At 58.2% G+C, this 16842-nt stretch overlaps 1 protein-coding gene across 1 annotated transcript in view; it reads right to left on the reverse strand.

Moving 5' to 3' along the window:
* Positions 1-274: 274 nt before the first annotated feature.
* The window catches only part of LOC134434680 (cleavage and polyadenylation specificity factor subunit 1-like), a gene marked incomplete at both ends in the record, with an annotated part of 31464 nt that continues 14896 nt past the window's right edge, over positions 275-16842 (reverse strand). Inside the window, 5 exons of the mRNA XM_063183315.1 lie at positions 275-364; positions 3409-3606; positions 7327-7498; positions 10121-10251; positions 13121-13299. Coding sequence (XP_063039385.1) covers positions 275-364; positions 3409-3606; positions 7327-7498; positions 10121-10251; positions 13121-13299 — 770 coding nt within the window. The remainder of the gene's footprint in view (positions 365-3408; positions 3607-7326; positions 7499-10120; positions 10252-13120; positions 13300-16842) is intronic.

Here is a 16842-nt window from a genome sequence, read left to right on the forward strand (position 1 = left end):
TAGAGCCCCCCAAAATCCCCCCAGAGCCCCCCAAATCCTCCCGAAATCCCCCCAGAGCCCCCCAAAATCCCCCCCAGAGCCCCCAAATCCCCCCAGAGCCCCCCCAAATCCTCCCGAAATCCCCCCAGAGCCCCCCAAAATCCTCCTGAAATCCCCCCAGAGTCCCCCAAATCCCCCCAGAGCCCCCCAAATCCTCCCGAAATCCCCCCAGAGCCCCTCAAATCCTCCTGAAATCCCCCCAGAGCCCCCCAAATCCCCCCAGCTCCGCTCTCACCTTGCGGAACCGAACCTTGAGGTTGCTCTGGCCCAGCTGGGAGTCGTGGGCAAAGGCCTCGTACAGGAGCAGCTCCTGCTCCACGTGCACCTGCAACCCAAAAACACACACATGGGGACCCCAAAAATAAACCTGGAACCCCAAAAATCCATCCCAGAACCCCAAAAATCCACCCCAGAACCCCAAAAATCCATCCCAGAACCCCCAAAATCCATCCCAGAACCCCAAACCCCTCGTACAGGAGCAGCTCCTGCTCCACGTGCACCTGCAACCCAAAAACACACACATGGGGACCCCAAAATACACCTGGGACCCCAAAAATAAACCTGAAACCCCAAAAATCCACCCAGAACCCCAAACCCCTCGTACAGGAGCAGCTCCTGCTCCACGTGCACCTGGAACCCCAAAAACACACATGGGGACCCCAAAATACACCTGGGAACCCCTTAAATACACATGGGAACCCCAAACACACACCTGGGAACCCCAAAATACACCTGGGAACCCCAAACACACACCTGGGAACCCCTTAAATACACATGGGAACCCCAAACACACACCTGGGAACCCCAAAATACACCTGGGAACCCTAAAAATCCACACCAGAACCCCAAAATACACATGGGAACCCCAAAAACACACATGGGGTCCCCAAAATACACCTGGGAACCCCTTAAATACACATGGGAACCCCAAAAACACACCTGGAACCCCAAAAATCCATCCCAGAACCCCAAAAATCCATGCCAGAACCCCAAAAATAAACCTGGAACCCCAAAAAATCCATCCCAGAACCCCAAACACCTCTTACAGGAGCAGCTCCTGCTCCACGTGCACCTGTAACCCCAAAAATACACCTGGGAACCCCAAAAATACACCTGGAAAATCCTAAATCCACCTGGGGATCCCTAAATCCATCCCAGAACCCTAAAAATTCAACTACAAACCCAAAAATCCACCCCAAAATCCATCCCAGTAACCCCAGAACCCCAAACCCCTCGTACAGGAGCAGCTCCTGCTCCACCTGGAACCCCAAAACTGGCCAGGGGACCCCAAAAATCCATCCCAGAACCTAAAAAATACACCTTGGAATAAAAAAACCCACCTGGGAACCCCAAAAATACACCCCAGGAACCCCTAAATTCATCCCAGAACCCCAAAATACACCTGGGAACCCCAAAAAATCCACACCAGAACCCAAAAAATACACTTGGGAACCCCAAAACCACAACTGGAAACTGCCAAAATCCATCCCAGAACACCCAAAATTCCACCTGGGAACCCCAAAATCCACCCCAGAACCCCAAACCCCTCGTACAGGAGCAGCTCCTGCTCCACGTGCACCTGGAACCCCAAAAACACACACATGGGGACCCCAAAAATCCACCCAGAACCCAGAAAAATCCACCCAGGAACCCCAAAATTCACCAAGGAACCCAAAAAATCCATCCAAGAACCCCCAAAATCCACGTGGGCACCCCAAAAATCCACCCCAGAACCCAAAAAATCCACCTGGGAACCCCAAAAATGCACCAAGGAACCCAAAATTCCATCCAAGACCCCCCAAAATGCACCAAGGAACCCCAAAATTCCATCCAAGAACCCCCAAAATCCACGTGGGCACCCCAAAAATGCACCAGTAAATCCACCTGGGAACCCGAAATCCATATGGGAACCCCAAAATTCACGCCAGAACCCCCAAAATCCACCCAGTGCCCATCCCAGTACTCCCAGTGCCCATCCCAGTGCTCCCAGTGCAATCCCAGTGCCATTCCCAGGACTCCCAGTGCCATTCCCAGTACTCCCAGTGCCCATCCCAGTGCCCATCCCAGTGCTCCAGTGCAATCCCAGTGCCATCCCAGTGCTCCCAGTGCCCATCCCAGTGCTCCCAGTGCCATTCCCAGTGCCCATCCCAGTGCCCATCCCAGTGCCATCCCAGTGCCCATCCCAGTACTCCCAGTGCCATCCCAGTGCCATTCCCAGTGCTTCCAGTGCCCATCCCAGTGCTCCCAGTGCCATTCCCAGTGCCAATCCCAGTGCCCATCCCAGTGTGCCCAGTGTGCCCAGTGTGCCCAGTACCAGCAGGAAGGGGCGGCTCTGGGCACGGCCCAGCCCCAGCAGCAGCAGCTCCCTGACGTGGGGCAGTGCCCAGTGCCCATCCCAGTGTGCCCAGTGTGCCCAGTGTGCCCAGTACCAGCAGGAAGGGGCGGCTCTGGGCACGGCCCAGCCCCAGCAGCAGCAGCTCCCTGACGTGGGGCAGTGCCCAGTGCCCATCCCAGTGTGCCCAGTGTGCCCAGTGTGCCCAGTGTGCCCAGTACCAGCAGGAAGGGGCGGCTCTGGGCACGGCCCAGCCCCAGCAGCAGCAGCTCCCTGACGTGGGGCAGTGCCCAGTGCCCATCCCAGTGTGCCCAGTGTGCCCAGTGTGCCCAGTACCAGCAGGAAGGGGCGGCTCTGGGCACGGCCCAGCCCCAGCAGCAGCAGCTCCCTGACGTGGGGCAGTGCCCAGTGCCCATCCCAGTGTGCCCAGTGTGCCCAGTGTGCCCAGTACCAGCAGGAAGGGGCGGCTTTGGGCACGGCCCAGCCCCAGCAGCAGCAGCTCCCTGACGTGGGGCAGTGCCCAGTGCCCATCCCAGGTGTGCCCAGTGCTCCCAGTGTGCCCAGTACCAGCAGGAAGGGGCGGCTCTGGGCACGGCCCAGCCCCAGCAGCAGCAGCTCCCTGACGTGGGGCAGTGCCCAGTGCCCATCCCAGTGTGCCCAGTGTGCCCAGTGTGCCCAGTGTGCCCAGTACCAGCAGGAAGGGGCGGCTCTGGGCACGGCCCAGCCCCAGCAGCAGCAGCTCCCTGACGTGGGGCAGTGCCCAGTGCCCATCCCAGTGTGCCCAGTGTGCCCAGTGTGCCCAGTACCAGCAGGAAGGGGCGGCTCTGGGCACGGCCCAGCCCCAGCAGCAGCAGCTCCCTGACGTGGGGCAGTGCCCAGTGCCCATCCCAGTGTGGCCCAGTGTGCCCAGTGTGCCCAGTACCAGCAGGAAGGGGCGGCTCTGGGCACGGCCCAGCCCCAGCAGCAGCAGCTCCCTGACGTGGGGCAGTGCCCAGTGCCCATCCCAGTGTGCCCAGTGTGCCCAGTGTGCCCAGTACCAGCAGGAAGGGGCGGCTCTGGGCACGGCCCAGCCCCAGCAGCAGCAGCTCCCTGACGTGGGGCACTTCCCTCTCGCCCCTCTCGTCCTTGCGGGGCTCGGCCGCCGGCTGCCCGAAGGACGAATCCACCAGCACGCGCTGCCCCACCGGGAAGTTCTTCACCAGGAACACCAGGCGCCACTCGGGCACCTGGTAAATCTGGGGGGAAACGGGGAAAAAATGGGAATAATGAGAAAAAATGGGAATTGTGGGGTTGAAAATGGGAATTGGGGGGTTAAAAATGGGAATTGTGGGGCTAAAAGGCGAATTTTAATGGGAATTATGGGGGGAAAAATGGGGAATTATGACAGGAAAACATGAGGAAGTTCTTCAGCAGGAACACCAGGCGCCACTCGGGCACCTGGTAAATCTGGGGAGAAATGGGGAAAAAATGGGAATAATGAGAAAAAATGGGAATTGTGGGGTTAAAAATGGGAATTGTGGGGCTAAAAGGCGAATTTTAATGGGAATTATGGGGGGAAAAATGGGGAATTGTGACAGGAAAACATGAGGAAGTTCTTCAGCAGGAACACCAGGCGCCACTCGGGCACCTGGTAAATCTGGGGAGAAATGGGGAAAAAATGGGAATAATGAGAAAAAAATGGGAATTGTGGGGTTAAAAATGGGAATTCTGCGGTTGAAAATGGGGATTATGGGGTTAAAAATGGGAATTACAGGAGGGAAAATGGGGATTATGGGGGGAAATGAATGGGAAGTTCTTCAGCAGGAACACCAGGCGCCACTCGGGCACCTGGTAAATCTGGGGAGAAATGGGGAAAAAATGGGAATAATGAGAAAAAAATGGGAATTGTGGGGTTAAAAATGGAAAATATGGGGGAAAAAATGGGAATTATGGGAGGAAAATGGGAATTGTGACAGGAAAACATGAGGAAGTTCTTCAGCAGGAACACCAGGGGCCACTCGGGCACCTGGTAAATCTGGGGGGAAACGGGGAAAAAATGGGAAAAACTGGGAAAAAATGGGAATGATGGGGTTAAAAATGGGAATTATGGGGTTAAAAATGGGAATTATAGGGTTAAAAATGGGAATTGTGGGGTTAAGAATGGGAATGATGAGGTTAAAAATGGGAATTATGGGAGGGAAAATGGGAATGATGGGGTTAAAAATGGGGATTATGGGAGGGAAAATGGGGATTATGGGGGGAAATGACTGGGAAGTTCTTCACCAGGAACACCAGGGAACACTCAGGGACCTGGTAAATCTGGGGGGAAATGGGAAAAAATTGGGACTAATGAGAAAAAATTGGAATTGTGGGGTTAAAAATGGGAAATATGGGAGGGAAAATGGGAATTGTGGGGTTAAAGATGGGAAGTTCTTCACCAGGAACACCAGGGAACACTCAGGGACCTGGTAAATCTGGGGGGAAATGGGAAAAAATTGGAATAATGAGAAAAAATGGGAATTGTGGGGTTAAAAATGTAAAATATGGGGGAAAAATGGGAATTATGGGAGGAAAATGGGAATTGTGACAGGAAAACATGAGGAAGTTCTTCAGCAGGAACACCAGGGGCCACTCGGGGACCTGGTAAATCTGGGGGGAAATGGGAAAAAAATGGGAAAAACTGGGAAAAAAATGGGAATGATGGGGTTAAAAATGGGAATTATGGGGTTAAAAATGGGGATTATGGGTTAAGAATGGGAATGATGGGGTTAAAAATGGGGATTATGGGAGGGAAAATGGGGATTATGGGGGGAAATGACTGGGAAGTTCTTCAGCAGGAACACCAGGGAACACTCAGGGACCTGGTAAATCTGGGGGGAAATGGGAAAAAATTGGAATAATGAGAAAAAATGGGAATTGTGGGGTTAAAAATGGGAATTGTGGGGTTAAAAATGGGAATTACAGGAGGGAAAATGGGGATTATGGGGGGAAATGAATGGGATGTTCTTCACCAGGAACACCAGGGGCCACTCGGGCACCTGGTAAATCTGGGGGGAAATGGGAAAAAAATGGGAAAAACTGGGAAAAAATGGGAATTGTGGGGTTAAAAATGGAAAATATGGGGGGAAAATGGGAATTGTGGGGTTAAAAATGGGAATTGTGGGAGGGGAAATGGGGATTATGGGGTTAAAAATGGGAATTATGGGGGGAAAAATGGGGATTGTGGGGGTAACGATGGGAAGTTCTTCACCAGGAACAGCAGGCGCCACTCGGGGACCTAGTAAATCTGGGGGAAAAACACAGGAAAATGGGAAAAAATGGAAAAAATTGGGAATTATGGGGTTAAAAATGGAAAATATGGGGGAAAATGGGAATTTTGGGGGGAAAATGGGAATTGTGACAGGAAAACAGGAGGAAGTTCTTCAGCAGGAACACCAGGCGCCACTCGGGGACCTGGTAAATCTGGGGGGGAAACGAGAAAAATTGGGGAAAAATGGGGGAAAAAAAGGGAATTACGGGGGCAACAACTGGAATTATGGGGGAAAATAATGGGAATTAGGGGGGAAAAAATGTGAATTTTGATGGGAAAATGGAGATTAAGGGGGAAAACAACAGGAAGCTCTTCCCCAGGAACAGCAGAGGCCAGTCGGGGACCTGGGAGATACGGGGGGAAATGGGAAAAATTGGGAAAAAAAGGGAATTATGGGGGTTTGAAATGGGAATTCTAATGGGAATTCTGCAGGAAAGCAATGGGAAGTTCTTCCCCAGGAACACCAGGCACCACTCGGGGACCTGATAAATCTGGGGGGAAAGCAAGAAAATGGGAAAAATTGGGAAAAAAATTTGAATTTTGGGAATTATGGGGTTAAGAATGGGAATTACGGGGTGAAAATGGGAAGGTTAATGGGAATTACGGGGGGAAAACAAGAGGAGTTCTGGAGGGGAAATGGGAATTGTGAAGGGAAAACAATGGGAATTCCAGAGGGAAAACATTCCCAGTCCCTCCCAGTGCTCCCAATCTCATTCCCAGTCCCTCCCAGTGCTCCCAGTGCCATTCCCAGTCCATCCCAGTGCTCCCAGTACCTCCATGTTGCTGTTCTCCCGTTCCCAGTGCCGTTCCCAGTATCCCCAGTGCCATTCCCAGTCCCTCCCAGTATCCCCAGTGCTCCCATTCCCATTCCCAGTATCCCCAGTGCCATTCCCAGTGCTCCCAGTGCCATCCCCAGTACCTCCATGTTGCCGTTCTCCCATTCCCAGTGCTCCCAGTATCCCAAATACCATTCCCAGTCCCATTCCCAGTATTCCCAGTCCATCCCAGTACCTCCATGTTGCTGTTCTCCCATTCCCAATATTCCCAGTATCCCCAGTCCCTCCCAGTGCCATTTCCAGTATCCCCAATCCCATTCCCAGTCCCATTCCCAGTATCCCCAGTGCCATTCCCAGTGCTCCCAGTATGCCCAGTGCCATTCCCAGTATCCCCAGTCCCTCCATGTTGCTGTTCTCCCATCCCCAGTGCCATTCCCAGTATTCCCAGTGCCATTCCCAGTATCCCCAGTCCCTCCCAGTATCCCCAGTGCCATTCCCCGTTTCCCCAGTACCTCCATGTTTCCGTTCTCCCATTCCCAGTCCCTCCCAGTTTCCCCAGTCCCTCCCAGTATCCCCAGTCCCTCCCAGTATCCCCAGTGCCATTCCCAGTTTCCCCAGTCCCTCCCAGTTTCCCTAGTACCTCCATGTTGCCGTTCTCCCGTTCCCAGTATCCCCAGTGCCATTCCCAGTGCAATTCCCAGTATCCCCAGTGCTCCCAGTATCCCCAGTCCCTCCCAGTATCCCCAGTGCTCCCAGTTTCCCCAGTACCTCCATGTTGCCGTTCTCCCGTTCCCAGTATCCCCAGTGCCATTCCCAGTGCCATTCCCAGTCCCTCCCAGTATCCCCAGTGCCATTCCCAGTATCCCCAGTGCTCCCAGTTTCCCCAGTACCTCCATGTTGCCGTTCTCGCGGGCCAGCACGCACCAGTGGGAGGGCTCAGGGCTCAGGGGGGCGGGGTCTCTCTCGGGGGGCCCCGCCCTCCGCGGCTCCTCCCGGGGCGGGGAACGGCCCGAGCCCCCCGAGTCCCCGTAGAGCATCTCCTCCTCATCGTCAACTGAGCCACTGCGGGCAGAGACAGGTATGGCACACCTGGGCACACCTGGGTACACCTGGGCACACCTATATACACCTAACAACCCCCCGAGCCCCCCGAGTCCCCGTAGAGCATCTCCTCCTCATCGTCAACTGAGCCACTGCGGGCAGAGACAGGTATGGCACACCTGGGCACACCTGGGATACACCTGGGCACACCTGGGCACACCTATATACACCTAACAGCCCCCCGAGTCCCCGTAGAGCATCTCCTCCTCATCGTCCACAGAGCCACTGCGGGCAGAGACAGGTATGGCACACCTGGGCACACCTGGGCACAGGTATGGCACACCTGGGTACACCTATATACACCTAACAGCCCCCCGAGCCCCCGTAGAGCATCTCCTCCTCATCATCCACCGAGCCGCTGCAAAGAGAGGGCACCTGGGCACACCTGGGCACACCTGGGATACACCTGGGCACACCTGGGCACACCTGGGCACACCTGGGCACACCTGGGATACACCTAACAGCCCCCCGAGTCCCCGTAGTGCATCTCCTCCTCATCATCCACAGAGCCGCTGCAGGGAGAGACAGGTATGGCACACCTGGGCACACCTGGGCACACCTGGGCACACCTGGGATACACCTAACAGCCCCCCCGAGTCCCCGTAGAGCATCTCCTCCTCATCATCCACAGAGCCACTGCAAAGAGAGGACACCTGGGATACACCTGGGCACACCTGGGTACACCTGGGCACACCTGGGCACACCTGGGTACACGTGGGCACACCTAACAACCCCCCCCGAGTCCCCGTTGAGCATCTCCTCCTCATCATCCACCAAGCCGCTGCAAAGACAGGGCACCTGGGCACACCTGGGCACACCTGGGCACACCTGGGCACACCTATATACACCTAACAACCCCCCGAGCCCCCCGAGTCCCTGTAGAGCATCTCCTCCTCATCATCCACAGAGCCACTGCGGGCAGAGACAGGTATGGCACACCTGGGCACACCTGGGCACAGGTATGGCACACCTGGGCACACCTATATACACCTAACAGCCCCCCGAGTCCCCGTAGAGCATCTCCTCCTCATCGTCCACAGAGCCGCTGCAGGGAGAGACAGGTATGGCACACCTGGGCACACCTGGGCACACCTGGGTACACCTGGGCACACCTAACAACCCCCCCTGAGTCCCCATTGAGCATCTCCTCCTCATCATCCACCAAGCCGCTGCAAAGACAGGGCACCTGGGCACACCTGGGCACACCTGGGTACAGGTATGGCACACCTGGGCACACCTGGGCACACCTATATAGACCTAACAGCCCCCCGAGTCCCCGTAGAGCATCTCCTCCTCATCGCCCACAGAGCCACTGCAGGGAGAGACAGGTATGGCACACCTGGGCACACCTGGGCACAGGTATGGCACACCTGGGCACACCTGGTACACCTGGGCACACCTGGGCACAGGTATGGCACACCTGGGCACACCTATATACACCTAACAACCCCCCGAGCCCCCCGAGTCCCCGTAGAGCATCTCCTCCTCATCATCCACAGAGCCACTGCAGGGAGAGACAGGTATGGCACACCTGGGCACACCTGGTACACCTGGGCACACCTGGGCACAGGTATGGCACACCTGGGCACACCTATATACACCTAACAACCCCCCGAGCCCCCCGAGTCCCCGTAGAGCATCTCCTCCTCATCATCCACAGAGCCGCTGCGGGCAGAGACAGGTATGGCACACCTGGGCACACCTGGGATACACCTAACAGCCCCCCCGAGTCCCTGTAGAGCATCTCCTCCTCATCATCCACAGAGCCACTGCAAAGAGAGGACACCTGGGATACACCTGGGCACACCTGGGCACAGGTATGGCACACCTGGGTACACCTGGGATACACCTGGGCACACCTGGGCACACCTAACAAACCCCCCCCCCAAGTCCCCGTAGAGCATCTCCTCCTCATCATCCACCGAGTCGCTGCAAAGACAGGGCACCTGGGATACACCTGGGCACAGGTATGGCACAGGTATGGCACACCTGGGCACACCTAACAACCCCCCCGAGTCCCCGTAGAGCATCTCCTCCTCATCATCCACCGAGCCGCTGCAAAGACAGGACACCTGGGCACACCTGGGCACACCTGGGCACACTTGGGAACACCTGGGCACACCTGGACACAGGTATGGCGCACCTGGGCACACCTGGCATAGACCTAGGGACACCTGGGATACACCTGGGGACACCTGAGAACATCCCCAGAGACACAGCCAGGAACACCTTGAGAATGGGGACACCTTGGGACACCTTGGGGACACCTGGGAACACCTTGGGGACACCCTGAGGACACTTGGGAACACCTTGGGGACACCTGGGGGCACCTTGGGAACACCTTGGGGACACCTGGGGGCACCTTGGGGACACTTGGGAACACCTGGGGACACCTTGGGGACACCTGGGGACATCCCTGGACACACAACCAGCAACACCTCGAGACTGGGGACACCCGGGGACACCTTGGGGACACCTTGGGGACACCTTGGGGACACTTGGGAACACCTGGGGACACCTTGGGGACACCCAGGGACACCTGGGGACACACCTGGGGACACCCCTGGGGACCCTGTGACCCACCTGAGGTCCTGGATGAGGGTCTCGGCCTCGGCGTGGGGGCGGGGCGGGGGCTCCTCGCGGGGGGCGCGGCTCTCGGTGGTGAACATTCCGGAAAGGTCCCGGTACAGGCACAGCGCGGTGACGCGGGACGGCTGCGGGGACATTGGGGACATTGGGGACATCATTGGGGACATTCCGGAAAGGTCCCGGTACAGGCACAGCGCGGTGACGCGGGACGGCTGCGGGGACAGTGGGGACATTGGGGACATTGGGGACACCATTGGGGACACCATTGGGGACACTGGGGACACCACTGGGGACATTGGGGACACTGGGGACACCATTGGGACACCGGGGACATTCCGGAAAGGTCCCGGTACAGGCACAGCGCGGTGACGCGGGACGGCTGCAGGGACAGTGGGGACATTGGGGACACCATTGGGGACACCATTGGGGACACCATTGGGGACACCACTGGGGACATTGGGGACACCATTGGGGACATCGTTGGAGACATTGGGGACACCATTGGGGACATTCCGGAAAGGTCCCGGTACAGGCACAGCGCGGCGACACGGGACGGCTGCGGGGACATTGGGGACACCATTGGGGACATCGTTGGGGACACTGGGGACACCATTGGGGACCTTGGGGACACCACTGGGGACACTGGGGACACCATTGGGGACACTGGGGACACCATTGGGGACATTGGGGACACCATTGGGGACATCGTTGGGGACACTGGGGACACCATTGGGGACATTGGGGACATTGGGGACACCATTGGGGACACTGGGGACACCACTGGGGACATTGGGGACACTGGGGACACCATTGGGACACCGGGGACATTCCGGAAAGGTCCCGGTACAGGCACAGCGCGGTGTCACGGGACGGCTGCGGGGACATTGGGGACACTGGGGACATTGGGGACATTGGGGACACTGGGGACATTGGGGACATTGGGGACATTGGGGACACCGTTGGGGACATTGGGGGAGGCACGGGGATATTGGGGACATTGTGAGGACAGAGGGGACATTCAGGACAAGGGGACACTGTGGAGAACTGGGGACAGTCACATGTCACCCAGGGACCGGGGACACTGGGGACAGTTAAGGGCACTGGGGACACTGTGGAATGTGACACTGAAGGTGTCACCTGAAGCAGCGCCAGGTAGGCATGGCTGGGGACACAGGTGACACCGGTGACACGTGTGATGTGGGTGACCTCAGCTGGGCCAGGCAGGGTTGGGGGACATTGGTGACACTCACGTGTGACACGGGCGGCCACAGCAGGGTTGGGGATGGCTGGGGATGGTTGGGGACGCAGGTGACACTCACGTGTGACACGGGTAGCCGCAGCAGAGTTGGGGATGGTTGGGGACATTGGTGCAGACACGGGTGGCCGCAGCAGCGCCAGGCAGGGTTGGGGACAGTCAGGGATGGTCAGGAGGGTTTGGGGACAGTTGGTGACACTCACGTGTGACACGGGCGGCCGCAGCAGGGTTGGGGATGGTTGGTGACACGGTGACACTCACGTGTGACACGGGTGGGCGCAGCAGCGCCAGGCAGGGTTGGGGATGGTTGGGGATGGTCAGGAGGGTTTGGGGACGTTGGTGACACTCACGTGTGACACGGGCGGCCGCAGTAGGGCCAGGCAGGGTTTGGGGATGGTTGGGGATGTTTGGGGACATTAGTGACACTCACGTGTGACACGGGCGGCCGCAGCAGGGTTGGGGATGGTTGGTGACACGGTGACACTCACGTGTGACACGGGTGGGCGCAGCAGCGCCAGGCAGGGTTAGGGATGGTTGGGGATGGTCAGGAAGGGTTGGGGACACAGTGACACTCATGTGTGACACGGGCGGGTGCAGCAGGGTTGGGGACAGTCAGGGATGGTCAGGAGGGTTTGGTGACACAGGTGACACTCACGTGTGACACGGGTGTCCACAGCAGGGTTGGGGATGGTTGGGGACACAGTGACACTCACGTGTGACACGGGTGGGCGCAGCAGCGCCAGGCAGGGTTGGGGACAGTCAGGGACGGTCAGGAAGGGTTGGTGACACGGTGACACTCACGTGTGACACGGGTGGGCGCAGCAGCGCCAGGCAGGGTTGGGGATGGTTGGGGATGGTCAGGAGGGTTTGGGGACATTGGTGACACTCACGTGTGACACGGGCGGCCGCAGTAGGGCCAGGCAGGGTTTGGGGATGGTTGGGGATGTTTGGGGACATTGGTGACACTCACGTGTGACACGGGTGGGCGCAGCAGCGCCAGGCAGGGTTGGGGACAGTCAGGGACGGTCAGGAAGGGTTGGTGACACGGTGACACTCACGTGTGACACGGGCGGGCGCAGCAGGGTTGGGGATGGTTTGGTGACACAGGTGGCACTCACGTGTGACACGGGTGGCCGCAGCAGCACCAGGCAGGGTTGGGGACAGTCAGGGATGGTTAGGAGGGTTTGGGGACATTGGTGACACTCACGTGTGACACGGGTGGGCGCAGCAGCGCCAGGCAGGGTTGGGGATGGTTGGGGATGGTTGGGGATGGTCAGGAGGGTTTGGGGACATTGGTGACACTCACGTGTGACACGGGCGGGCGCAGCAGCGCCAGGCAGGGTTGGGGATGGTTGGGGATGGTTGGGGACAGTCAGGGAGGGTTGGTGACACAGTGACACTCACGTGTGACACGGGCGGGCGCAGCAGGGTTGGGGACAGTCAGGGACGGTCAGGAAGGGTTGGTGACACAGTGACACTCACGTGTGACACGGGTGGCCGCAGCAGCACCAGGCAGGGTTGGGGACAGTCAGGGATGGTTAGGAGGGTTTGGGGACATTGGTGACACTCACGTGTGACACGGGCGGGCGCAGCAGCGCCAGGCAGGGTTGGGGATGGTTGGGGATGGTTGGGGACAGTCAGGGAGGGTTTGGGGACATTGGTGACACTCACGTGTGACACGGGCGGGCGCAGCAGGGTTGGGGACAGTCAGGGATGGTTGGTGACACAGTGACACTCACGTGTGACACGGGCGGGCGCAGCAGCGCCAGGCGCGGGGCGCGGCCGCCGTAGGTGTCCCCCTTGAGGGTGAAGGTGGCCAGGTGGCCGTCGGCGCTGAGCAGCACCCCGAAGGGATCGGCCACGGCGCAGTGCACGATGGGCGAGCCCAGGTCCACGGGCACAAAGTGCAGCTGGGTCACTGTGGGGGGACAGGAATGTCACAGCAGTGTCACAGCAGTGTCACAGTGTCACAGCAGTGTCACACTGTCACAGTGCACGATGGGGGAGCCCAGGTCCACGGGCACAAAGTGCAGCTGGGTCACTGTGGGGGGACAGGAATGTCACACTGTCACAGCAATGTCACACTGTCACAGCAATGTCACAGCAGTGTCACATTGTCACAGCAGTGTCACACTGTCACAGCAGTGTCACACTGTCACAGCAATGTCACAGCAATGTCACAGCAGTGTCACATTGTCACAGCAGTGTCACACTGTCAGAGCAATGTCACAGCAGTGTCACACTGTCACTGTCACAGCACTGTCACAGCAATGTCACAGCAGTGTCACATTGTCACAGCAGTGTCACACTGTCAGAGCAATGTCACAGCAGTGTCACACTGTCACTGTCACAGCACTGTCACAGCAATGTCACAGCAGTGTCACAGTGTCACAGCAGTGTCACACTGTCACAGCAGTGTCACACTGTCACAGCAATGTCACAGCAATGTCACAGCAGTGTCACATTGTCACAGCAGTGTCACAGCAGTGTCACAGCAGTGTCACATTGTCACAGCAGTGTCACACTGTCAGAGCAATGTCACAGCAGTGTCACACTGTCACTGTCACAGCACTGTCACAGCAATGTCACAGCAGTGTCACAGTGTCACAGCAGTGTCACACTGTCACAGCAGTGTCACACTGTCACAGCAATGTCACAGCAGTGTCACAGCAATGTCACAGCAGTGTCACACTGTCACAGCAGTGTCACACTGTCACAGCAATGTCACAGCAGTGTCACAGCAATGTCACAGCAGTGTCACACTGTCACAGCAGTGTCACAGCAGTGTCACAGCAGTGTCACAGCAGTGTCACACTGTCACAGCAGTGTCACAGCAGTGTCACAGCAGTGTCACAGCAGTGTCACACTGTCACAGCAGTGTCACAGCAGTGTCACAGCAATGTCACAGCAGTGTCACACTGTCACAGCAGTGTCACAGCAGTGTCACAGCAGTGTCACAGCAGTGTCACACTGTCACAGCAGTGTCACAGCAGTGTCACAGCAATGTCACAGCAGTGTCACATTGTCACAGCAGTGTCACAGCAGTGTCACAGCAGTGTCACAGCAGTGTCACATTGTCACAGCAGTGTCACAGCAGTGTCACAGCAATGTCACAGCAGTGTCACACTGTCACAGCAGTGTCACATTGTCACACTGTCACATCCCCTGTGTCAACCCAGATCCACGGGGACAAAGTGCAGCTGGGGACAAAGTCACTGTCAGGGGACAGCAGGGTCACAGCAGCGTCACAGCAATGTCACATCCTCTGTGTCACCTCCTGTGTCACCTACCAGTGTCACCTCACTGTCACTGCACTCCCAAGAATGACCCAGCTGTGCGTCCCAGGTGTCCCCAGGTGTGTCCCCAGGTGTGTCACAGTCCCCAGGTGTGTCACTGTCCCCAGGTGTGTCACTGTCCCAGGTGTGTCACTGTCCCCAGGTGTGTCACTGTCCCCAGGTGTCCCCAGGTGTGTCACTGTCCCCAGGTGTGTCACGGTCCCAGGTGTGTCACTGTCCCCAGGTGTGTCACTGTCCCAGGTGTGTCACTGTCCCAGGTGTGTCACTGTCCCCAGGTGTCCCCAGGTGTGTCACTGTCCCAGGTGTGTCACTGTCCCAGGTGTGTCCCAGGTGTCCCCAGGTGTGTCACTCACCGCCCTGCAGCAGTCTCAGTCCCAGAGGTGACACCTGCACGATGAACTGGCCCTGTCCCAGGTGTGTCACTGTCCCCAGGTGTCCCCAGATGTGTCACTGTCCCAGGTGTGTCCCTGTCCCAGGTGTGTCACTGTCCCAGGTGTGTCACTCACCGCCCTGCAGCAGTCTCAGCCCCAGCGGTGACACCTGCACGATGATCTGGCCCTGGCCCAGGTGTGTCACTGTCCCAGGTGTGTCCCTGTCCCCAGGTGTGTCACTGTCCCCAGGTGTCCCCAGGTGTGTCACTGTCCCCAGGTGTCCCAGGTGTGTCACTCACCGCCCTGCAGCAGCCTCAGCCCCAGCGGTGACACCTGCACGATGAACTGGCCCTGGCCCAGGTGTGTCCCTGTCCCCAGGTGTGTCACTGTCCCCAGGTGTCCCCAGGTGTGTCACTGTCCCCAGATGTGTCACTGTCCCAGGTGTGTCCCTGTCCCAGGTGTGTCACTGTCCCCAGGTGTCCCCAGGTGTGTCACTGTCCCCAGGTGTGTCACGGTCCCAGGTGTGTCCCAGGTGTCCCCAGGTGTGTCACTCACCGCCCTGCAGCAGTCTCAGCCCCAGCGGTGACACCTGCACGATGAACTGGCCCTGGCCCAGGTGTGTCACTGTCCCCAGGTGTGTCACTGTCCCCAGGTGTGTCACTGTCCCAGGTGTGTCACTGTTCCAGGTGTCTCACTATCCCCAGGTGTGTCACTGTCCCAGGTGTGTCCCAGGTGTCCCAGGTGTGTCACTCACCGCCCTGCAGCAGTCTCAGCCCCAGCGGTGACACCTGCACGATGATCTGGCCCTGGCCCAGGTGTGTCACTGTCCCCAGGTGTGTCACTGTCCCCAGGTGTGTCACTGTCCCAGGTGTGTCCCAGGTGTCCCCAGGTGTGTCACTCACCGCCCTGCAGCAGTCTCAGCCCCAGCGGTGACACCTGCACGATGAACTGGCCCTGGCCCAGGTGTGTCCCTGTCCCCAGGTGTGTCACTGTCCCCAGGTGTCCCCAGGTGTGTCACTGTCCCCAGATGTGTCACTGTCCCAGGTGTGTCCCTGTCCCAGGTGTGTCACTGTCCCCAGGTGTCCCCAGGTGTGTCACTGTCCCCAGGTGTGTCACGGTCCCAGGTGTGTCCCAGGTGTCCCCAGGTGTGTCACTCACCGCCCTGCAGCAGTCTCAGCCCCAGCGGTGACACCTGCACGATGAACTGGCACTGGCCCAGGTGTGTCACTGTCCCCAGGTGTGTCACTGTCCCCAGGTGTGTCACTGTCCCAGGTGTGTCACTGTTCCAGGTGTCTCACTATCCCCAGGTGTGTCACTGTCCCAGGTGTGTCCCAGGTGTCCCAGGTGTGTCACTCACCGCCCTGCAGCAGTCTCAGCCCCAGCGGTGACACCTGCACGATGATCTGGCCCTGGCCCAGGTGTGTCACTGTCCCCAGGTGTGTCACTGTCCCAGGTGTGTCACTGTCCCCAGGTGTGTCACTGTCCCAGGTGTGTCACTGTCCCCAGGTGTCCCCAGGTGTGTCACTGTCCCCAGGTGTGTCCCTGTCCCCAGGTGTGTCACTGTCCCCAGGTGTGTCACTGTCCCAGGTGTGTCACTCACCGCCCTGCAGCAGTCTCAGCCCCAGCGGTGACACCTGCACGATGATCTGGCCCTGGCCCAGGTGTGTCACTGTCCCCAGGTGTGTCACTGTCCCAGGTGTGTCACTGTCCCCAGGTGTGTCACTGTCCCCAGGTGTCCCCAGGTGTGTCACTGTCCCAGGTGTGTCACTGTCCCCAGGTGTGTCACTGTCCCCA

This window comes from Melospiza melodia, unplaced genomic scaffold (assembly GCF_035770615.1).
Source record: "Melospiza melodia melodia isolate bMelMel2 unplaced genomic scaffold, bMelMel2.pri scaffold_454, whole genome shotgun sequence".
Lineage (NCBI taxonomy): Eukaryota > Metazoa > Chordata > Aves > Passeriformes > Passerellidae > Melospiza > Melospiza melodia.